The following is a 23,087-nucleotide window of genomic DNA, read 5'->3' as shown; positions in this document are numbered from 1 at the left end:
AAAGACAACTTCATTAAATATAATTCCGCTAGTTTCAGCGTGGTACAATAAGAAACAAACAGATTCATCTTCAGATAGGACGCCCGCCCGCTTAGCTCAGTAGGTAAGAGCGTTGGTCTACGGATCGCGGGGTCGCGAGTTCGATCCTCGGGCGGGGCGTATGTTCTCCGTGACTATTTGATAAACGACATTGTGTCTGAAATCGTTAGTCCTCCACCTCTGATAATTCATGTGGGGAAGTTGGCAGTTACTTGCGGAGAACAGGTCTGTACTGGTACAGAACCAAAGAACACTGGTTAGGTTAACTGCCCGCCGTTACATGACTGAAATACTGTTGAAAAACGGCGTTAAACCCAAAACAAAACAAACAAAATCTTCAGATAGGTCAAAAAATGTAAGTTTTTATATGCTACGAGCACGCTAAGGGGTGGGTTTTTCAGCCACAACTTACGAGGACATTTACGAAGTGTCGTTAATAACGAGGCTTTCGAGATAGAGAAAATATCTGCTACGAATACCTTACGAACTCTTTACGAACATCTTAGGACTTAAGGTACCTTCGAGATAGTGGCCCCAGGTTTGGTAATGGCCAATCCAGCAGTCGTTTAAGTTATTTTTTTCTAACTTTATATAAAATATCCATCCGTACTACTGTTTCTCATTCTATGATAAAGAATTCTATTAGTTTTTTAAACTCCATCTTAGTAATAAAACTTCCATTAACCTTTTTGTAACAGACTTTAGATTTATTCCCTTTTATCATGACATTACCGCTCTGGAGATTCAAACAGTACCAGCAACATAAAACACTTGATAGGTACGAAACCTTTCGTATTATATCTAATCAGATCAGCAATTTGAACCAAGTACACTAAATTCATATCACTGTCAAACTTCATTGCAACAAACATTGCTTTAACACCTATCTGTAAAGTCGTGTTATAAAGATGAAATTCGGCATTACCCGTTTGATAGGCTCAGTCTTTTGGACTTTTTTTCTTATAATTGTACCGGATATAGTAACACAAGCAGCAGATTCTGAGGTTTATCCTACTGGAGACCCAAGAAGATGTGCAGGTATCAAAGGCAATAGAACTGGAAGATTTGAAGTAATTCCTGGCAGTGGATGGGACAACCTGAGGAATAAGGAAATGGGTATGGTCATTGGGCTGAGTTACATGGAATGCAAGACAACAGAAGACGGCATGTTTCTCATCCCTGATGGTGTTAGAGCAATTCCAGTAAAAAATAGCAAAGTCGATTCATATGCGGAATTGATAGAGCATTGGGACGACTATTCTAGTATATTATCGAGATCAATTAATGCTGAAGCTGGTCTACATACTGACAATATAGGAATTAGTGGGAAGTTTTCGGACGAGTACGAAGATGTGAAAAGCAAACAACACAATGACAAGACCGTTACAACTCGTGTCCAGGTTTGCTTTTTACATTTTTTTAGCGGAATCAAAGTGTGATGTAAAGAAAACTAAAAAAGCTTTGGTGTTCAACAGATTAAATATTTTTGGAACTGTTTCTGTATGTATAGTTTCAAATATAATTTGAAATTCCAATTAAATACTTACATTTTTACAGTCATGATATTAATTTATAAATTTGCATATAAAGCCCTAGTCACCATTTTATCATGAAAGCATTTTATTTTCTTACAACATGGCCTGTTCTAAATTTGAACATAAAAAGTTTGATATCATATAAATACTGGATACAAACAATCCAGAGTAATATAGAATTAGAAATTCCACTTTTTTGTTAGCTAGAAGTCTTTTTTGAACTCGAAGTCAAAGGGGAGGGTATGTAATAATGTTTAGAAAACTTGTTACCCAACCCTTTTGCATATAATATTGTTAAGCTTTGTACTTGAGATGTAGATATTATGTATATTGATATGCAATAAAATATGTTTAAACCAACTTGAAGTCAAACAATTTTCCATGCATTTTTAATTAAAGATACACTTTATCAGTTTGTGTGAAATATTCAGTTAATAGTAAGAAGCTTATTTGGATAACACTATAGTCGGCTTCCTGGAAAGAAATAGTTCTTGTGTGTTGAAACCACAGCGGGGCTCGAATCCTTATGACTTCAGCGGCCGGTACTACTAGACCACAGCTGCCCATATGGTCTTCATTTACATATTGATATATCTGTACTTTAAACGTGACGGGGTGAAATAAAGAGAAAAGTAAAAACCGGTATTTTATGTTTGTAAAAAGATTTTTTTCTCAAAAACTAATAGATAAATAAATAAAATAAAGAAAAAGAAACTTGCAAAAAGTCGTGAACGATTTCAATCTAATCGTTTGATATGAGTTATCAATGGTTCTATTACGGCAATAACATGTACACTCCCTACATTATATCTCGAGTGGTCATTAAGAAGTGCAATGTGTATTATGAACTCCCAAGATAGAGCAATACCAAGAAACTACTTAACATGTTAGTTTGGTTATCTAATATCATAATTCATTATCTAATAGCATTACTTAAAGATAAAATATTAGGATGACATTCGGTTTTGTCATGATCAAACGATACAAGGCTGAATTTTAAAAACCGGATAACCGTAACCGTATTTCGACATACTAGTATATGGGAAAATCACTGCCAATTAAACTAGTCCATGTCAATATAGGTTGCAATTAAAAAATCCGTTCGTCCCATAAGTTATTTTTAAACACAACAATATATAAATTGAGTATTTTCTCTTTTATCTTTTGGTCTCTGTTTTACAGAATTTTCCAAATGTCCTTCTTTGACAAAAATTAGTTCAGCAATGTTGGTTTAATCTTGTTTATCTTTTTTTCCTTAAGGCTCGCTATATTCAGTATAATGCAAAGATGGAACCGGATACAGCAGTAAATAAAGTTTTTCAAAGCCGTCTCCGAAAGATAGCAGCTCATCTGACACTGAACCGTACAGATCTTGCACGCTACGAAAGTCAGCTTCTTGTACGAGACTTTGGAACACACGTAATTAACAGCATCGATGCTGGAGCTGCCCTTGTTCAGGTTTATTTGTCTTTATTCTATTATTTATATCGTGTGCTTTTAAAGCCGATAGATTTAATTTGGAAATTAATATTTCTTTAGTCAGAGAGAAGCTTTATCTGCATGTATCAAGGTAAGACACATAAAAGTTTAACATTCGGTCGCAGGTAGTAGTGTGCAGGCGAAATGAACACGTAATTGAACTATCCACCAAGTAATTAAAGGTGAAAATTACACTGACAGCACCGTATGCTTTAACTTACTGCTAAATATCGCCATTTTGATTATACAGGTGGATGAGCTATCCGCGCAGTATATGGAAAGCAAAGAAACACAAAAACAAGACGTTCTTGCCTCTGCAACTGCTAGTTTCTTTGGAATACTAAACTTTGATGCTGGATACTCCAAGTCGTCACAGCAAACTGATGTGGATGGGTACAGACAAAAAAGAACGAGTTCGAAAATAATGACATTTGGTGGTCCTTTGTTTAGGTAACATTATATCTGCCAATTTGTTTTAACAAGAGAACGAAAGATGTTGTTCTATATTCCAAAGGCATTTTATCAAAACATCTCGATTGATATCGATTATCTGTATAAATATAACTGTTTATACTGTCCATTATGTAAATTACTTTCTTTTTCAGGCCTATGAATTTTACAGCTGACAACTGGACCGAGTCAATTCAGACAGATTTAGTCGCGCTAGACAGATCAGGAGAGCCTATCTATAATTTCATAAACGATGTTACTCTTCCCAGTGTACACCGTTCTATAATATATGATGTTTATGAAAAGGTAAAGGATGCAGTTCATTTGTATTATGAGCATAACACGCGCCGTGGATGCACGAATGCAAATTCGACAAATTTCAATTTTCAAGCCAACTTAGACGACGGCACTTGCAACAAAACAACGGAAAGCTTTACTTTTGGTGGTGTTTATCAGATTTGTAAAGCAACAGGTTATGCGGATCTCTGTGAAGGTAGGAACCAGACCAATGTGTTTACAAATGCCTACACCTGTCCACAAAACTACGAAGCTGTCCTGTTGCAAAAAAATACGCAACTGGTATCAAGGTCACGTCAAAAATGTAACAGATGCTGGAAATACTTTCACTGCTGTCACTGGACTACTGAAGAAGCACGAGCAGATTATGCAGCGTATTGGTGTGCTGGAATTGGTTTAAAAGACGCTTTCAAAGGTTTTCTTTTCGGTGGACTTTATACGACTAGCTCCGTCAATAGCTTCACTCAAGCTAAAACGTGCCCACTTTATTACTACTCCATTAAACTTTTTACCGATCTCACAGTCTGTATAACCGACAATTACGAATTGGGTACGCAGCATGCATTACCATTTGGGGGCTTCTTTAGCTGTATTACAGGAAATCCTTTTACCGACGTTAAGAGGGCTAGGTTTGGACTTCAAAACAGCAACAAAACTGACCTGGAGTCCTATATGCTTGACCAAGGAGTTCAAGAATACATGCATTTTTGTCCGGAAGGCTACAGTCAACACCTAGCAACAGTGGATGTCGAGTGTAAGATCTATTATTGCGTTAAAAGTGGTGCTATGGCAGGAAAAGGTCTTCCGAAAATACAAAGGCCGCCTTTTATGAACGCACCTAAAGATGGCTACTCTGATATACTAGACACAGATTTTGTAGTAAACAGTAACGGCGAGCTCTGGACTATCAAGCAGAGAGCAAACAAAGAAGTGCCAACATTCTTGGCTCAGCAAGGATTAGATTACCAGCCCGTAACAAACAGTCCAACATTAAAGCGTAATGTTAACCAACCGAATCAAAGGCCGAATACTTTATCTGATGCAGGAATTGCCGCGATATCGGCCTTGGCAACGATCATAAGTGTTTTGGTTGGATCAGGAATTGTTGTTAGCATAAGACGCAGTTTGAACAGACGATACTGACCTGACCACACCGAGACATTGATTCTATGTTTACTGGTCACATGAATGAAAGTGGCACCAAACGTGGTACATGAACTAAACCCACTGAGAAATTATATATATTATTTTATCAAACATGATATATAATGAAACAATTCTTGTAGCTAAATGAACGCAAAAAAATATTTTTATAGCAATAATACTATAATAGGATTTGACCTTGATTAAAATGTACACACACTTTGTAATCATTTGCTTTCATTTCTTCATTCGAAATTCATACCATTTAGGCAATGTCCTGATTTTACTTACTGTAATATTAGATTAGTTTTAATTTCTGTGCTGATTTTAACCAGTTGCCTTGCTATTTGTCTTACTGTGCTGAATTTACCTTGATAAGCTGATTGTACGCCAGTTATATAATGATATAGACATTTGCCGCAATGTAATGATTTTACCCGCAATAAACATAACGTAATTTTGTACTTTACCTTTTCACATTATGTCTAACATGTCAATAGAACCATGTGACGTTAAGAATAACGGCACGAGTCATGTTGTCTTGCGAATGCAATGTAATTAATTTATCTGACATTTAAGCTTAGTTTTGATAATCATTACATACATACATACATATATACATACATACATGCAAATATCAGTTATCATCATAAACTGGCTTTTTGTGTTTAAAATAGTATGAAATATTCAGAATACATTAAGCTATTAATTTCAATGTTTCATCATGAATCCCCCGATTCTTCAATCTCAGTCATATTGTTTGGTTCGTCTCAAACGCTGTGGCCTGTTGTCCGAGGAATCACCGTCTGATATTAATATCATTGCAGATTCACAAAAGAAGGGCAATGTATATCATCATTCCATCCTTCTTATTTTCGTCTTGCTGCTCTTTAGTCGTATGTGGAATTTGTGACTGTCTATTCTCCTACTAGCTCCGTCGTTTTGAAGTGCAGAATCAGAAATTTTCCTTCCGAAATTCTTATGAATTTTCTACGCCGTTGAAGCAGTTAAGATTTCAGAATGATCTTTTGCTTTTAAAAAGACAGGTCTTAGTCACTTTTCTAGTCTCTTTATGGACGATTCCGTGCATAGTATTAATTATCTGAATATAATTATTATAAAGTTGACCTGATAACTTTGAAATTGGAGGTGTCCAATCCTAACTCGATAGATGTCTGCCACTCATTAAGACCAACACTCATGTGAGGTTTGATCTTAACTAGTGGCACTAGTTAAGAAGATATATTGAAATCGAGAAGCTTACCATAAAAACTGAAACCAGCACAACATTTGAACCATCTGGCCTTGACCTTTAAACACCTGACCCAACACTTGCGGATATATGCCCCTTACAAAGGTCAATCTTTATGTAAAATGTGATGATAATAGGGGCATTAGCTAACAAATATAATGGAAGTAAGAACCTTGCAATATAATTTCTCATGACACCTAATCAAAATCGGAACATGATTGCTATCATGACAATTTAAGAAAGTCCCTAGAATGTACACGATATAAGCATTAAAGCGTAATATAGAATAGGTCTACCTATTGTACTAATACGTCTAATATATGCTGAAATATTTAATCCAAGGACTTCAAAGAATCCTCATGCGTGGGATGCAAATGGGCCTTTTTCACCAAAATTGATTAAAAATGTACATTGTACGCATAAATAGGGTCAAAATATTTTATACTAAATATTTATAGACCTCAGGTGCCCCTCCGTGCATTATGCCATCTCGAGCGGGCCCCTTGGTAGAATAAATTAACTTCAGAAAGCGTACCGGACAGCTTCTTCACATGAATAATTTAATGCCCTGAGTGAGGCTCAGTGCCACATTGATGAGATACAATTGATTTGTAGTAAAAGACCTGTACTACTCAGCCATGGAAACCCCTTTTTACTAGATAGACCGAACGTACCTTGTGATTTTACTTTTAAAGCAAGCCGTGATAAATTCGTCCATAACAAATCGAACTTAATTAAATGTCTCTGACTTTTACATAGTTTTCAATTTCGGCGGACAAATATATACTTTACTTAAATCTATACTTGATACTGCTAATGGCAACGCGCACGTATCAAACCTTGCTACATATATGAATCCTGGTTCCTAGATAATATACTTGATTGCAATATAAACCCCTCTTGGAAAATTTTGTAAATCTGTATATGAGAAACATGTACAGAGTGCGACACGTAAACGTAAGTGTAAACATCGATTGATAATCTATAGGGTATCTGTATGTGAAAACATACTCTCCGTTTAATGATTTCGGCATCCTGCGGCCATTAGAAAAAAATATTTTTCATATCCGGAAAATGCCGAAATCACTTACGAAGATAACATTAACAAACGGAAATTACTGATTGTCATGAGAGGTCCACTACACTGAAGTGCAAAGAAAGTAATGGTTATTCTTTACACTAGGGCAGGCAGTACAGATTCATATCCCATCATTGTGCTTTGTATTTTTTGAAAACGTTGCGAAGATTAAAAGCAGATTTATTTCCTAAATATATGTTAAGCAATCACCACTGACATTCTTTCTAGCTAAGGAATAATAATGCTCATTTCTATCAACTGTACCCGCCAGATTTTGCAGGGTGTATTTTTTACTTAACTCCATTTTTTTTGGTCTGATGATCTTCAGAGGTAGTAACTGCCCTTTAAGTAATTAAAAACATATTTTAGAAACTAAACCTTTTACCTATGCGTAATAGAATTCCGTCATGGTTAGGTTTGATTGAAATGAACTTTTAAGGCATGCATATTTACAGCGTTTAATCAGACTATATTTGATATTATGACAAACAAACAAAACAATAGGTCGAGGAATTGGAATTGAACTGCAAACAAAGTTGTATGTTCCTTCAATTTATTTTCCATACAAGCAATGTACACAAGGAGCAAACTAGGACGAGCTACAGCATGAAACATATTTTGTAAAATAGAACCTCTTTATTGTTCCTAAAACGGAGAAGTAATTATTGTTTTCTTCATACGTATTACTGAAATTACACACGATTTAATTTGCAAGAAAATTATCAGAAAATACCTAAAGAAATAAGGAACGTCAAGTCAATTTTTGTTTCTACTTTAAGGCTGTGTATGTATTGTTTTTGGTGTATCACCCATTTTTCCGTAAGTATGTTTAATCATGTATTGATGATCGTTTAAATCCGAATTTCGATTCCGTCTACGTCTCATGGTTACAATGATTCCTGATCCCACCAAAATACAAAGAAGGGTTGCTGAAACGGATATAAAGGCAATCCATCTGCTAGATAATTTTCTTGGACTCGTATAATGGCCATGCTCCTCTTCGCTAAATGACTGCGTAGGGCTTTGTGTTGTTATGTAGTTGCTCAATCCAAGCTGCTCCAGAAACATAGGTACATCTTTTTTTGCCCTTTCTTTGATAGTCCAGAGATCTCCGTCACTATTGACAACGAAAGCGGTGTCAAGAACATCCATGTACCCGTCTCTAGGCGCTTTCATAAACGGTGGTCGCAGTACTTTTGGAAGACTTTTCTCGGACAAATTACCCGTTTTAATACAGTAGTTGATATTGCATTGATTGTCAACCGTAGCCAAATGTTGACTGTAGCCTTTCGGACAAGCATGAGGATACACTCCCGCATTTGTCATATATGATGCTAACTGACTTGTCTTTCCGGTGCTGTTATCATTTTCAAGTTGTGCTAACGGGTTTCCTCTTCGGCAAGTGAAGAAACCGGCAAATGCCAGTGAGTACTCATAACCTTGTTCATAGTCATCGCTTACACATACAGTCAGTTCTGACAATATTTGGAGCGGGTAATAATTTTTGGGACAACTTCTACTCTTTGTGTAACTGTTGACCATATTGGATGTGTATAGACCGCCGAAGAGGTATCCACTATCTGGTGGCTCTTTTCCAGTGGCAGCACACCAGTACGCGGAATATTCTGCTGTCGCACTATCTGTTACCCAATGGCAACATTGGAAAAACAGCCAGCATGTATGGCATTCTTTGTTCGATTTTGATTGCTGCAACAGGCCGTGATTTAAGAGCATTGACTTGTATCCATTTGGGCAACTCGCAGAACCGGTTTTGGGATTGTTTTGTGCCATACCTTTACAAAGGTCAGATCCGTTTCCTGAACATTCTTGGTAAACACCGCCGAAAGAAAAATTTGTCATTGGAGGCATACACGTTCCATCGTCGTAGTTTGCAGGAAAACTGAAATTTGGTGACTCTGGGTTAGTGCAGCCACGACGAATATTGTGTTCATAGTATAAGTTCACCGCATCCTGGACTAGGTCGTATACATCTTGAATTACGGATTGATGAACGTTTGGGAGACTTCTGTCATTGATGACATAATATATTGGATCTCCAGATCTGTCCAGTGCAACTAAGTCGGTTTGAATAGCGTCAGTCCAGTTATTCGCTGTAAAATTCATTGGCCTGCAAAACAAGAAAGAATATACTGATGAGTTTCTTATACCATATTAAAAAATCGACGGGATAGAATTCTCAACTAGCTTTTTTAAAATGAAGACCTGTAAAACTTGGCCTGCATGGTTCGTGGCGGAAATACATATAAAATTTATTATAAAAGTTTCAAATTCATTCTACAGAAGAGATGAATTTCATGGAATGAAAAGTTGATGATTGCAAGCTCAAATGGAGTATCAAAATATAATGAACCTGAAGATTGGTCCACCAAACGCCATAACTTTTGAACTTGTTCGGCTTTGTGCATACGCGGTCGTATCGCTTTGCTGTGATGTTTGAGAATATCCTACATCGAAATTGACTATTCCAAAGAAGTTAGCACTTGCTGCAGCCAGAATGGTTTGCTTGGTCTGTTCGTGGTCTTTTACATAGTCAGCTGATAGTTCATCTGTCTGTGAAAAATAATCAACACAGTCGACTTTTATATAAAAAGAAACAAACTCTTATCAACGTTTTGCTACAATTCATGAATAAAACAAATGGCTATGGAATGCAATCATGCAAAAAGTTGAACAGAGATACAAGGATACATATTACATTCTTCATGTTTAATCATATTAAAAACAGAACTAGAACATGTCACCGTTTAATTATATTAAAAACAGAACTAGAACATGTCACCTGAACTAGAGCAGCCCCCACGTCTAAACTTGTAGTCACGTGCGTTCCAAAGTCTCGAACAAGTAGTTGACTCTCAAAACGAGCCATGTCTGTGCGGTTTAGAGTTAAATGTGCTGCTATCTTGCGAAGACGTGCTTTAAATGCTTCATTTAATGGCGTGTCTGGCTCCATATTAACTGTATATTGAACATATCGCACCTGGAATATATCATATCTTATTAGCCCTTACCCTGCTAACTTTTCAATTTGGAATGTACCATTAACTGTTAAAAGGGGTGCTTACCAAAAAGAGACTGCATGACTGAATGGCAAACAGTGAAGATCATGATCAGATCGGTTGCCCGAATATGCAGGCTGATCATGATCTACACTGGTAGCAAAAGCTTCAATCGTGTCGTCCAGCATGATAAGGATTAATAACCATTCATTAAATGAAATACAAAATTACCACACTAAGGTACATCCTCTTAGACAGTATTAGTGATTGCATACACTGACTGCTTTTCAAGGTCTGTTACAACCCTTTTTTTACAAACTTTGCAAACTAGTAGAGGGATTTGCATTTTATGGCTTCTACCATAAATTGTCAGTTTCTTTGGTGTTATGCTAGTAACTTGAGGGTGGTGTTGCACATTACTTTACCTCTAATGTAGCGTTCTATGCTTCTAAAGACTCTTTTTAGAGATTTTATTTACCTAACAACAGCAGTGTTAAAGTATCATGTTGCGGCCGTTCTCGTACTTGGTCTCTTGTTGTTTATTTTAGGTATTTTCTGATCATACAGCTCATTAAATGTGTATGTTTGGTAGAATTCCATTTGAGCTTAGTTACATGCGGGTTATTTACTACTTCTTATAACAAGACTCAATCTATCATTTTCCTTAATTGTGTTCTGTGCTTCCAAAAGGATATTCTTTTAAATTTTATTATACTTCTTATTTGAATTTTTATCTGACAGATTTTAGATTTGTAATTGTTGGTATTGCTTTGAATGCCTGCTTGAACAGCACATCAATACATTCAAAAGGGAGTTCGTCTGCTCTGGCTTTGTTCGGTGATTCTTTGAGCCTTCTATTATTTGATAATAGAGATTACACATGAACACCCTCAAACGTCATTTAATTATTGTTATTTATTAAACACAGTGTGAATAAACTGTTGTATTAAGTACTTTACTTTTTCAACATATTAAATCTAGGTTTTGCTCCATGAAGCATCGAGTACTCATTTCTGGCTTCATTTAATTTATTTGAACAAGGTGTTGTTTGCAAATTAAGATCAATTTGTAGGTGTACTAGTATGTGCAAAGTTCATAATCAAAGTTATCCACTTTGACTTTGATCAATTTAAAGTGGTGTCAGTTTTGAGTGTCATTACTCCTTAAAGATAAAGTTCTATCAACATGATTATTCAGTCACTTTACTTCATTTGAAAGGACACCCATTGAACCAAGTTTTGAGTTAAAGATAAAGTTCCGTGAATATGATTATTCAGACACTTTACTTTATCAAACATTTGAAAGGACACCCACTGCACTAATTATCATATGATACTTTACTTTATCAAACATTTGAAAGGACACCCACTGAACTAATTATCATATGACAAACAAATTCTATGTATTAGTTTCCAAATCGGTTGTGTCAACCATTCAGAAACGCCCCCATCCTGCAGTTATAAATCCATCTAGAAGTGGGTATACGGTAATCAGGTTCGGTATCCTTGCACATGTCTCTCCAAAACATGTTACTATAGCAATTTTAATCTACTGTGTATTTATTTAATCTCATGAAGCCTCATTGCAGTAAAGACTGAAACGGTGTTAAACCCAAAACTGACAGAGTCCTTGCAGGAAAAATGTCTACTTTTCTGTAAAAGGGTTTTAAAAATGGAAAATCTGCAAATTATCCTCCTGGAAAATAATTGAAACTATGATTGAAACTATATGGTCAGAGATAATATGTGATACAGGGCTTTTAATGAAACTACATGTATATACACTTATTTTCAAGATATTTGCCCATTGTCTAAGAATACGCTAATTTGAAGCAGTGACGTCATTTTGAATAATTCGCATGTCAACAGTTTTTGTTGTTATTTTATATCTAAAGCAAGAAGGCATATTTCACCAGAAATATATTTTCCGTGTACTTCGTCGTTCTCATTGTCGTACAAATTTTACAACTCGCCCATATGAGGAAGTCACAATTTGTAAAGTAGTTGGTTCTTTTTTGTTCAAGCAAATTTCTGCAATAATGTCAGAAGAAGTACCAGAGTTCATCCGCTAACATCTAACAGAAGAAAATACCCATCAAAATTGTGACTTCAACCCAACGGCACAACCCAACGCAGTGAAAACATTCACGGACACAATTTCGGTAACTTTTTCAATAGCGTGACTTAAGACGTTTTAGAACACGAAGAAATATCAATATACATACCTGTAAACGAGTGGTGGCAGTCTTATCATTATATTGTTTACTCTTTACTTCTTCATATTCGTCAGAAAATTTCCCGCTGATTGCTACACCATCATATGCCCCACCAGCTCCCACATTTATTGTCCTTGACAGAGTACTAGTGAAATCATCCCAGTGCTCAATCAACTCTGCGTACGAATCAATTTTGCTGTTTTTCTGTGGAACTGTTCGTGTACCATCCGGAATAAGAAATCTTCCGTCTTCGGTTGTTTTGCACCTAGAGTAGTTAAGGCCCATCACCATACCCAGTTCTTTGTTTCTCAAATTGTCCCATCCACCGCCGGGAATAACCTCAAACCTTACAATTTGGCTATTCATGCCCTCAAAACATCGCCTAGGGTCACCGACTGGATAAACGAAGTCATTTATGGCACCTAATATTACCAAAGGCAAACATGCCAAACACAACAAAACGAAAGCAGATTTCATGCTTTTGATGAAGTTTAAACTAAACTGCAAACTTGTTAGCAACACTGAGTTATCTTACGGTTGGTAATTGGTATCAACATGGATAAAGTCTAAAACTTATATCTTATACTTCAAAAGTGTCTGTAGATTAGATATAATACTTAGAAGGCCTAGATGTAAAATTAACTGAATAATGGATTAGAATGCAGCATTAGCGTTGAACGCGTTTAATACATGATGGAAAGTTTATTACAATTTTGCGCATGTTGTTATGAAAATATATGTTAAGATAACCTTCCAACGATGTAACAAAATCAATTAAAGTCCTATGTTATTTAAAGGGTTTCCAGGGTTTGCAAAATAAGTTCTTATAGGCCTAGATCTTGGTAGTGGGGCAAGGGATTTCTGTCTACATTAGCACAGTAAGGGGCTAATGACTATCACAGTATGGTTCCAATAAATAAGGGTCATTGTTTATTGGAAAGTCAGTCTACCCTACAAGGGTATCAATTAGTGAGAAGGGGAAACAGAGTATTTTATTTAATAATTATGTGATAACTTTATAGATTATTTTTGGCGTTTTTATGAAAAGGAAAATATTTGTTGATCAAACATAATAATAGAATAATAAGAAACTTATTTAGGAATATGTTACAAAGTTCATTATGTTTTAAGGGAAAAAAGCAAGTTTTTTCTTTTTTTCAAATTCTGTCTGGAGATGTACACAAATTCAAATTTGATATTTTAGAAAAAAATGTAACATTCACTCATCTAAACTTTTTGTTTAAATGCTTGTTCAATATATTGTAAATAACATTTGTTTTAAAGATTGAAAACTGAATGTGCATTTAAGTGTTATAAAGTTATAAATCAAAGCATGGAAAAAGTACACTTTGAGCAACTTATTATTGAAATGGAAAATTCAGTATAGATAGAACACAATAATTTGCTTGTATCCAGTAATATTATATTCCAAAATGGCGATCGCATGTATATGAGAAAAGCATTTTCTCATTCAGTTTGTCAGTTTTTTTATAAATATAATGGAAGGATCACTTTCATCGGTATGATCTTTTACATTATAATCGTAATATTGTAAGATATTGTTTGTCAACACAAAGAACTCATTGAGTTTTCACTATATCCGAGTTTTGTTATCAATTATTACTATATCTTTTGTTATATTTATTTATAAAAATAATAATAATAATAATGATATTATTATTATTGTTGTTGTTATTATTATTATTGATCCACATTAACAGAAGGAAACATTAAGTGCAGGTGGTCCTTATTTGCTGGTGGATTATATGTGTAGGCGATCTCTATTTGCAGGTGGTCTTTATTTGCTGGTGGATTATATGTGTAGGCGATCTCTATTTGCAGGTGGTCTTTATTTGCTGGCGGATTATATGTGTAGGCGATCTCTATTTGCAGGTGGTATCTATGTGCAGATGGTCTTTAAGTGCAGGTGGTCCTTATTTGCTTGTGGATTATATGTGTAGGCGATCTCTATTTGCAGGTGGTATCTATTTGCAGATGGTCTTTAAGTGCAGGTGGTCCTTATTTGCTTGTGGATTATATGTGTGATGATCTCTATGTGCAGGTGGTATCTATGTGCAGATGGTCTTTATTTGCTGGTGGATTATATGTGCAGGTGGTATCTATGTGCAGATGGTCTTTACATGCTAGTGGATTACATGTGCAGGTGATCTCTATGTACAGGTGGACTTTATTTGCTGGTGGATTATATGTACAGGTGGACTCCATGTGCAGATGGTCTTTATTTGCTGGGGGTCTTTATTTGCTGGTGGATTATATGTGTAGGTGATCTCTATGTGCAGGTGGTATCTATGTGCAGATGGTCTTTAAGTGCAGGTGGTCTTTATTTGCTGGCGGATTATATGTGTAGGCGATCTCTATTTGCAGGTGGTATCTATGTGCAGATGGTCTTTATTTGCTGGGGGTCTTTATTTGCTGGTGGATTATATGTGTAGGTGATCTCTATGTGCAGGTGGTATCTATTTGCAGATGGTCTTTAAGTGCAGGTGGTCTTTATTTGCTGGTGGATTATATGTACAGGTGGACTCTATGTGCAGATGGTCTTTATTTGCTGGGGGTCTTTATTTGCTGGTGGATTATATGTGTAGGTGATCTCTATGTGCAGGTGGTATCTATGTGCAGATGGTCTTTAAGTGCAGATGGTCTTTATTTGCTGGTGGATTATATGTACAGATGGACTCTATGTGCAGATGGTCTTTATTTGCTGGGGGTCTTTACTTGCTGGTGGATTATATGTGTAGGTGATCTCTATGTGCAGGTGGTATCTATGTGCAGATGGTCTTTAAGTGCAGATGGTCTTTATTTGCTGGTGGATTATATGTGCAGGTGATCTCCATGTGCAGGTGGACTTTATCTGCTGGTGGATTATATGTGCAGGTGATCTCTATGTGCAGGTGGACTTTATGTGCAGGTGGTTTTTATTTGCTACTGGATGATAGGTGCAGGTGATCTCTATGTGCTGTTGGACTATATATGCAGGTGGACTTTATGTGAAGGTGAACTTTATTTGAAGGTGGACTTCATTTGCAGGCGGTTTTTATGTGCGGGTGGACTATAGGCGGGAAATAGTGACGTCACGCAATTGTTATAGTCCGGTGCTTGAAAATGTAGTAAATATTTATGTAAAATACAATTTTTGTAACCTGTTTGTTAATTAATTTTACCTCTACACAAATGTTGGCAAAATTTCCTCCACCTATTTGGCAGATTGCATAACTTCATCGCCTTGGTCAATATTGTCTTCTTCTGGTGAATATCACATCATATTCAATGCCTCAAGAATCAACAATTGTTTCATTATATCAAAGTTCCTTTTAGGCTAAGTGGTAGGAAGACAGAAATACTTTTGTTAATTTTAAAACTAAACATATTTAATAAGTATCAGGAAACAGTAATAAGTAGATCTAGTTGCTTTCTTTATATCGAAAACCTTCCTTTTATTTGTTTTTCTCTTCTCCGAGACGTTGCTAATGTCGTCTGTTTGATATTCAGTTTGATAAACACAAGTCAACGAACACTTAATTACAGTCAGCCGAACGGTACACAAGAGTGCCATGGAGGCCCTAGATCGCTCGCCTGAGTTATACCGCTTTTGTAAGATGGCTTTGCAAGGAAAACATCTGTGGAATTATTTTGAAATAGTGCCATAGTTTACTGACAAGAATATTTCTAAAAGTTTCTACTAAATGAATTCGGGCGAGTAATGAGTGCGAGCGTGCGTGTTGGTGGGGGTAGGGGATGACGACCTAGGATACTAAGAGACAATATAATGGCGGTCATATTTTTTGACGAATCGACATAATGTGTACAATCTTCGTAAAGGGTCACCAAAGACACATTTGAGTAAACCTATCTTAAAATCGGACCAGCAGTTACTAATGATGACTATTTGCAAATAGGGAAAAGTGACCACGCCCCAATGGCGGTCATGTTTTTCGAAACAATCTTGGTAGAGGGTTACAGAAGGTCCACTTGTGTGAAATTATTCTAAAATCGGACCAGCAGTTTCACACAAGAATATTTTTAAATTATATATATATATATACATATATTACATATACAGAAAAGTGAACGTGCCCCCTGTAGGTCACACAAGGACCATTTATATGGATTTATTTTTTCAAAATCGGACAGGCGGTTTAGAAGGAGATGTCGTTTCAAGTTTTTGCTATTTTAGTTCTGGCGACCCCTTTATGCAACCAAGCGGAACCGTTCGCCTAACTTTGGAAGAAGACTACCCAAGGAACATCCAGGTCAAATTAAATCAACTTCCATCACACGGTTTCAGAGGAGATGTCGTTTGAAGAAAAGTGTGGACGGATGGATGACGGACGGCGGGCGATCACAATAGCTCACCCAGAGCACTTTGTGCTGAGGTGAGCTAAAACGGATTGTTAACAGGAAGTTATTTAATACGACGCAGTGTTCTATATTTAAGAAACCCACTGTGCTATTTTTGATCTTATATTACAAATATAATGCCTGGTTGAAAGCGAACCATCCATTGGATTGAAACAGGTAGAGTTGACCAATCGAAGAAGTCTATGACTATTATCTTTTGTTTCCCGGCTTCTCATATTACACTAAACTGCATTCTGGAATGCAAAATAACGGAAAACAATATATGTCAGTCTCATGTGACTTTTTTCTTATCTTTAAAATTACAAACCCTATAATCCTAATCGAATGTGTCATTGCTACAGGGACGACTGCGGACATCAGTTTTGATTTTCGTTGTATACTGTACAAAATGGAGTTTGATTTGTCATTGCTCGGTGTCTTTTGGCTCCTGATAAATCCTGCTTCCTCTTTAGATACTGACGAAGTACATCCTGTTGGTGACCCGCGGAAATGTTTCGTCGGTAATAATAAGATATTTAGGTTTGAAGTCATTCCCGGCGGCGGATGGGATAACTTGATAAATAAAGACACCGGTATGATAATGGAACTAAATTACTCGCGATGCAGGACTACCGACGATGGTAAATTTCTCATCCCCGACGACGTGTACACCATCCCTATAAAAAGTAGTAAAGTGGAGACGTACGCGGAGTTAATTACACACTGGGACAACTACACCAGCACTTTATCAAGATCGGTGAATGCGCACGGCGGCCTTCATTTTTCGTCGGTGTCGATCAGCGGAAAGTATTCCAGTGAGTATAAGAGTGTAAAATCACGACAATACTACGATAAGTCGATGACGACCCGAGTCCAGGTAGGTACCATTCTTTATTATTTTATCTCTGACTATGTTATAATGCCAAAACATACCGGTACTTCTTGTTATATGTGCACCGATTTAAATAAAATGCTTAGTAAGGATTCATTCCATAATCCAATTAAGATAAAGGGAGATAAACATATACTATGGCATGTGATGTATTGCAATATTGTATGATTTGTTACAGATATGCCATAATTTGTATTTGTAGGCTATGAAAATACATTTCTATCCAAAAAAAAAAAAGTGATTATATGCTATGATTTTCTATTTATATTCAATAATTTATTATTGATGTGTATATTTTGCAAAATTACACTTGTATTAATAAACCGTCTTCTTGAACTTTTGAAGATTTTCGGGCATATTCATGTATAGCCAAAGCGAAAAAACGACAACGCGCCAAAACCAGAAATCTTGCCTTTTCACCCTGACGCGAGCGACAAAGCAAAAAGGCGACAACACGCCAAAACCAAAAATCGCAGAATATTGTACTGCGTGTTTTGTTCACAGGACATAACTCCTTAGGCTGTTCAAATTTTGTATAATTATGTCCCTTTTCTTCTACAAAAGCCAAGAAAGATCGGTCAGATTCAGAATATATAAGAGAAATGATTAAAAAAAATTAAAAAAAGGATTATCTAGTTGGTAGCCAGACTACTGGAAGCTGTACGTTACAACTTATTTACTTCAGGCTCGATATGTTCTGTACACAGCTATGATGGAACCAAGTGCCGTTATAAATGACGCTTTTCGATCACGTCTGCAAAAGTTAGCTACTTATGTAACTCTTAACCGTACAGATCTCGCACGCTACGAGAGTCAACTTCTCGTACGAGACTATGGAACACATGTGATAACGAGCATAGATGTAGGAGCTGCTCTTGCTCAGGTATGTTAGATAGCAGATATGTGCGCCAGAAAATAGATAGATGTATAATAGCAAAACATGCATTCTGTATTTATTTCTTTCCAAACTTCTTATCATTTTGTTTCTACTTTCACTTTAATTCGAGCTTTTTCAAATTGGGAAAACAATGACCAGAACTGATGTTTGTTCGTTTTTAACAGATAGATGAGGTATCCGCAAATTATGTGAGGAAATATGATTCAGAAAAGCACAAGGTAGTGGCTTCTGCCAGTGCAAGTTTCTTTGGTGTTTTTGATTTCGGTGCGGGATATTCTGAAACTACTACAAAGACAATGATTGATGAATACAAAAAAGAACGGACATCATCAGCTGTAATCACGATTGGTGGTCCTGCATTTAGGTATCTTTTAAATTATTTATTACCTGCCTATATATTTTCCGTTTAAAATACAGGTTTTACAAAACATCTTATATCTTAATAAACTCGGCATTTTCTGAACCGGTATCATCCTTAGGTCCGTATAATCATCTTCTCAGTGTTTCTGAATCCGTATCTCTCTAGTCAGTCTGTTTGATGATAAATGAACTTTTATTTTCGTATCTGGAAAATATTTGGGGAAAATGCCGTTTTCAAGGGTAGATAACTCTTTTTCAGTACTGGTGACCTATAAATTATTGCATACTTTGTTTCTTAGATGATTGTCCTTCAGTATCCAATGTTTGAAGAAATTCTGTTATTGGGAAAAAATTCGCCCATCTCATATACAGACACTCTAGCGCACGCCTTTAAAGAGATTCGAAATTTTTTGAAGGCAAACAACATAAAAATTAAATTTCAGAATGAACACGTTTGACGCCTCAAATTGCAGTAACGAATAGGTTGAACAAATTTGCATTACATTGACTTGCCCTAACGATGCTTCTTTTTATTTGCGTATAAGTTTCAACTGTAAATGTTAGTTCTGAGTTCTCTGTAAGTATTCCATTTGTTCTGCATTTTCAGACCTAAAGACTTCACAGCAAACAACTGGACAGACTTCATTGCAAATGAAATGGTTGCATTAGACAGATCCGGGGAACCGTTATACAGCATCATACGTGACTCAGATTTTCCTAATGTCCCTCAGTCCGTAACTTTTGACGTAATTGATTACGTTAAGGAGGCAGTGCATATATACTATGAACATAACTCTCACCGCGGATGTACAAATCCCGATTCGCCAAATTTCAGTTTTCAAGCAAACATGAATGATGATTCGTGCCATGCACCAATGACAAATTTTACATTTGGCGGTGTTTATCAAACGTGTGAAGCAAGTAGTTTCCCTAAAAATCTGTGTAGCGGCAAGACTCAAAAGAACCCCCTGACAGGAAGTTATAATTGTCCATCTGGTTACGAGGCTGTGCCTCTCCATCGGGAAAACACACCGGTGTGCCACAAGTGTTGGTTTTTCTTCACGTGTTGTTCAACACCTAGCATTTCTGCTTACTGGTGTGCAGCAAGCGGCCAAGTTGCAATCAACAGCGGTTTCCTGTTCGGAGGACTTTTTACATCCACCGTAGTAAACGTTTTAACACAGCACCAGAGCTGTCCTCCAGAGTTTTATCCTATTAAAGTTCTCGGAGATCTGACAGTCTGTGTGAGTAACGATTATGAACTAGGATACAGATACTCTCTACCATTTGGAGGTTTTTTCTCCTGTAACGCGGGCAACCCATTGTCACTAAAGGAAAGGGTGAATTCTCTTCAAAGCAGTGGAGTTGATTTCTTGACAAAGTTCATGATGGAACAAGGTGTAGAATCATATCCTAAAACCTGTCCAAAAGGATACAGCCAACACTTAGCTGTTGTTTACGCTGGCTGTAGTATCAACTACTGTGTAAGGACAGGAGCGCTGTCAGAGCAAGGTCTTCCAAAGGTACAGAGACCTCCATTCATGAAAGCTCCTAGAGACCAGTACACAATGATAGACGACAAGGACAGTGTATTCAGCGATGATCAAAATTTTATGGCAAGACTGAAAGAAGTTGTGCTAAATGCAATCTCAGAAGAAGGACTAGACGGTCAGTACACAGAACTGACCCCAGCAATGGAAGGGTTGAAAGGCAGTGAGAAAACAACGGATACAAGAAGGCTTTCAAGTAGTGGAATTGCAGCGATATCAGTTTCCGCGACCCTCGTTTGCGTTTTGATAGGCACAACCATCGTAATTACGATAAAGCGCCGCAAAAGTAGACCGTACAAAGAGGTTGATCCGTGGGCTAGATCAACGGAGGACGGGAGAATTTTACTGACAGGTACAAGAAATTACAGTCGTATGGATGATACACCAGTTGTTGTTTCTAGTACTTAGCTCTAAACGTGGCAGTTTGCCGCAATAGTAATTGAGACAAATTCCTTAGTTGCATAGTTCTCTCTACTACAGTGTTTGCACTATGACCTAGTTGTTGTTTTATGAAAACTATTGTGATCGGTCTTAACATTATAACTATGAAGAAATACGCAGTACTCTGAAGAAATTTTAGTTGTGTCCACGTATTAGTAATTGTTTCAGTCAAGTTTGTTTAGATTTGATGTCATCGTTGATTTTTTTAGCTCACCTGTCACATAGTGACGAGGTGAGCTTTTGTGATCGCGCAGCGTCCGTGCGTGCGTGCGTGCGTAAACTTTTGCTTGTGACCACTCTAGAGGTCACATTTTTCAGGGATATTTATGAAAGTTGATCAGAATGTTCATCTTAATGATATCTAGATCAAGTTCGAAACTGGGTTACGTGCGGTCAAAAACTAGGTCAGTATGTCTAAAAATAGAAAAACATTGTGACCTCTCTAGAGGCCATACTTTTCAATGGATCTTCAAGAAAATTGGTCAGAATGTTTACCTTGAAGATATCTAGGTCAAGTTCGAAACTGGGTCAATTACGGTCAAAAACTAGGTCAGTAGGTCAAATAATAGAAAATCCTTGTGACCTCTCTAGAGGTCATACTTTTCGTGGGATCTGCATGAAAATTGGTCAGAATGTTTATCTTGATGATATCTAGGTCAAGTTCGAAACTGGATCACGTGCGATCAAAAACTAGGTCAGTAGGTCAAATAATAGAAAAACCTTGAGACCTCTCTAGAGGTCATATTTTTCATGGGATCTGCATGAAAATTGGTCAGTGTTTATCTTGATAATATCTAGGTCAAGTTTGAAACTGGGTCATATGCGGTCAAAAACTAGGTCAGTAGGTCAAATAATAGAAAAACCTTGTGACCATTCTAGAGGCCATATTTTTCATTGGATCTGTAAGAAAATTGGTCTTAATGTTCATCTTGATGATATCTAGGTAAAGTTTGAAACCGGGTCGACTGCGGTCAAAAACTAGGTCACAAGGTCTAAACATTGAAAAACCTTTTGACCTCTCTAGAGGCCATATTTTTCAATGGATCTTCATGAAAGTTGGTGAGAATGTTCATCTTGATGATATCTAGGTCAAGTTTGAAACTGGGTCACGTGTGATCAAAAACTAGGTCAGTAGATCTAAAAATAGAAAAACCTTGTGACCTCTCTGGAGGCCATATTTTTCACGAGATCTTCATGAAAATTGGTGAGAATGTTCAACTTGATGATATCTAGGTCAAGTACAAAACTGGGTCACATGTCATTAAAAACTAGGTCATTATGTAAAATAATAGTAAAACCTTTTGACCTCTCTAGAGGCCATTTTTTTCAATGGATCTTCATAAAAATTGGTCAGATTTTTTATCTTGATGACATCTAGGTCAAGTTCAGAACTAGGTCACATGAGCTCAAAAACTAGGTCACTATGTCAAATAATAGAAAAAACGACGTCATACTCAGTTCATGTGGGGACAGGTGAGCGATTCAGGACCATCATGGTCCTCTTGTTTTAATTTGCATTCCTTTAGAAGCATTTAAATTTGGGATTTCTCTGACTACGGCACGGAAGAATATTTTGACTGAAAAATCGTTATTCATATACGCAAACGTAAAGACGAATTTAGTTACACGCAAAAAGCAGAACGAATATACAGACATACCAAGATAACATAAATTTGCTCCGCATTCATGGTATATTTACAACATAAAAAGAAAGGGGAATTTAGAAAAGTATTTCCCCTTTTTAAACCACTTATGAAACGGAAAACCCAAAATCCATGTGATATCATAGTAGTTTTCTTCCGCATTATACATTTTCTCCACTTCATGCTATTTGCTTAAGAAAAGTTACAAGTTGAATGTTTGTCGTAGTGAAGGAAAGCACGCGTGTTACACTGTAGTGTCATAAATGCATTAGATCTATACAAAGATGAAGTATTTTAAGGCATCCGATCCACAAATAAGCAAGTTTTATATACCAGCGCTATTAAAATATATCAAGTATTGATGCCTGGTAAGCTCATATAAGTTTGGTATCATTTGAAAGTGTATTGTCTACTGAAAAAGAAAATACAAATTACATGA

The 23,087-nt window shown here is 36.6% G+C and overlaps 3 protein-coding genes across 3 annotated transcripts; 2 read left to right on the top strand and 1 right to left on the bottom strand.

Moving 5' to 3' along the window:
- The first annotated feature begins 866 nt into the window (after positions 1 to 866).
- On the top strand, positions 867 to 5,653 carry LOC128551518 (macrophage-expressed gene 1 protein-like). The gene is made up of 4 exons (XM_053532409.1): positions 867 to 1,439; positions 2,835 to 3,032; positions 3,304 to 3,503; positions 3,659 to 5,653. Exons 1-4 carry the CDS (start codon positions 948 to 950, stop codon positions 4,941 to 4,943), a joined length of 2,175 nt encoding a protein of 724 aa, XP_053388384.1. The 5' UTR covers positions 867 to 947; the 3' UTR covers positions 4,944 to 5,653.
- A 2,064-nt stretch (positions 5,654 to 7,717) lies between these two features.
- LOC128551519 (macrophage-expressed gene 1 protein-like) lies at positions 7,718 to 13,066 on the bottom strand. Its single transcript, XM_053532410.1, has 4 exons — positions 12,515 to 13,066; positions 10,074 to 10,271; positions 9,645 to 9,844; positions 7,718 to 9,401 (listed from the first exon to the last, which is right to left on the bottom strand). Exons 1-4 carry the CDS (start codon positions 12,980 to 12,982, stop codon positions 8,048 to 8,050), a joined length of 2,220 nt encoding a protein of 739 aa, XP_053388385.1. The 5' UTR covers positions 12,983 to 13,066; the 3' UTR covers positions 7,718 to 8,047.
- A 4,080-nt stretch (positions 13,067 to 17,146) lies between these two features.
- Positions 17,147 to 21,192, top strand: LOC128551520 (macrophage-expressed gene 1 protein-like). The gene is made up of 4 exons (XM_053532411.1): positions 17,147 to 17,741; positions 18,442 to 18,639; positions 18,819 to 19,018; positions 19,622 to 21,192. The coding sequence occupies exons 1-4, from the start codon at positions 17,148 to 17,150 to the stop codon at positions 20,970 to 20,972; spliced, it is 2,343 nt and encodes a 780-aa protein (XP_053388386.1). The 5' UTR covers position 17,147; the 3' UTR covers positions 20,973 to 21,192.
- Positions 21,193 to 23,087: the final 1,895 nt, after the last annotated feature.

This window comes from Mercenaria mercenaria, unplaced genomic scaffold (assembly GCF_021730395.1).
Source record: "Mercenaria mercenaria strain notata unplaced genomic scaffold, MADL_Memer_1 contig_1204, whole genome shotgun sequence".
NCBI lineage: Eukaryota > Metazoa > Mollusca > Bivalvia > Venerida > Veneridae > Mercenaria > Mercenaria mercenaria.
The sequence above is the reverse complement of the archived record's forward strand: the minus strand, read 5'-3'. Positions and strand labels throughout refer to the sequence as shown.

Bases quoted from the DNA above. Each gene is read 5' to 3' on its own strand.
- LOC128551518 (XM_053532409.1), top strand. From the start codon at position 948: ATGAAATTCGGCATTACCCGTTTGATAGGCTCAGTCTTTTGGACTTTT. The intron at 3,033-3,303 runs GTTTATTTGTCT...TTGATTATACAG, and splicing joins CTGGAGCTGCCCTTGTTCAG to GTGGATGAGCTATCCGCGCA. The intron at 3,504-3,658 runs GTAACATTATAT...TTTCTTTTTCAG, and splicing joins TTTGGTGGTCCTTTGTTTAG to GCCTATGAATTTTACAGCTG.
- LOC128551520 (XM_053532411.1), top strand. From the start codon at position 17,148: ATGTCAGTCTCATGTGACTTTTTTCTTATCTTTAAAATTACAAACCCT. The intron at 17,742-18,441 runs GTAGGTACCATT...TATTTACTTCAG, and splicing joins CGATGACGACCCGAGTCCAG to GCTCGATATGTTCTGTACAC. The intron at 19,019-19,621 runs GTATCTTTTAAA...CTGCATTTTCAG, and splicing joins ATTGGTGGTCCTGCATTTAG to ACCTAAAGACTTCACAGCAA.
- LOC128551519 (XM_053532410.1), bottom strand. From the start codon at position 12,982: ATGAAATCTGCTTTCGTTTTGTTGTGTTTGGCATGTTTGCCTTTGGTA. The intron at 9,845-10,073 runs GTGACATGTTCT...TATTTTTCACAG, and splicing joins TGGGGGCTGCTCTAGTTCAG to ACAGATGAACTATCAGCTGA. The intron at 9,402-9,644 runs GTTCATTATATT...CTTGTTTTGCAG, and splicing joins TTTGGTGGACCAATCTTCAG to GCCAATGAATTTTACAGCGA.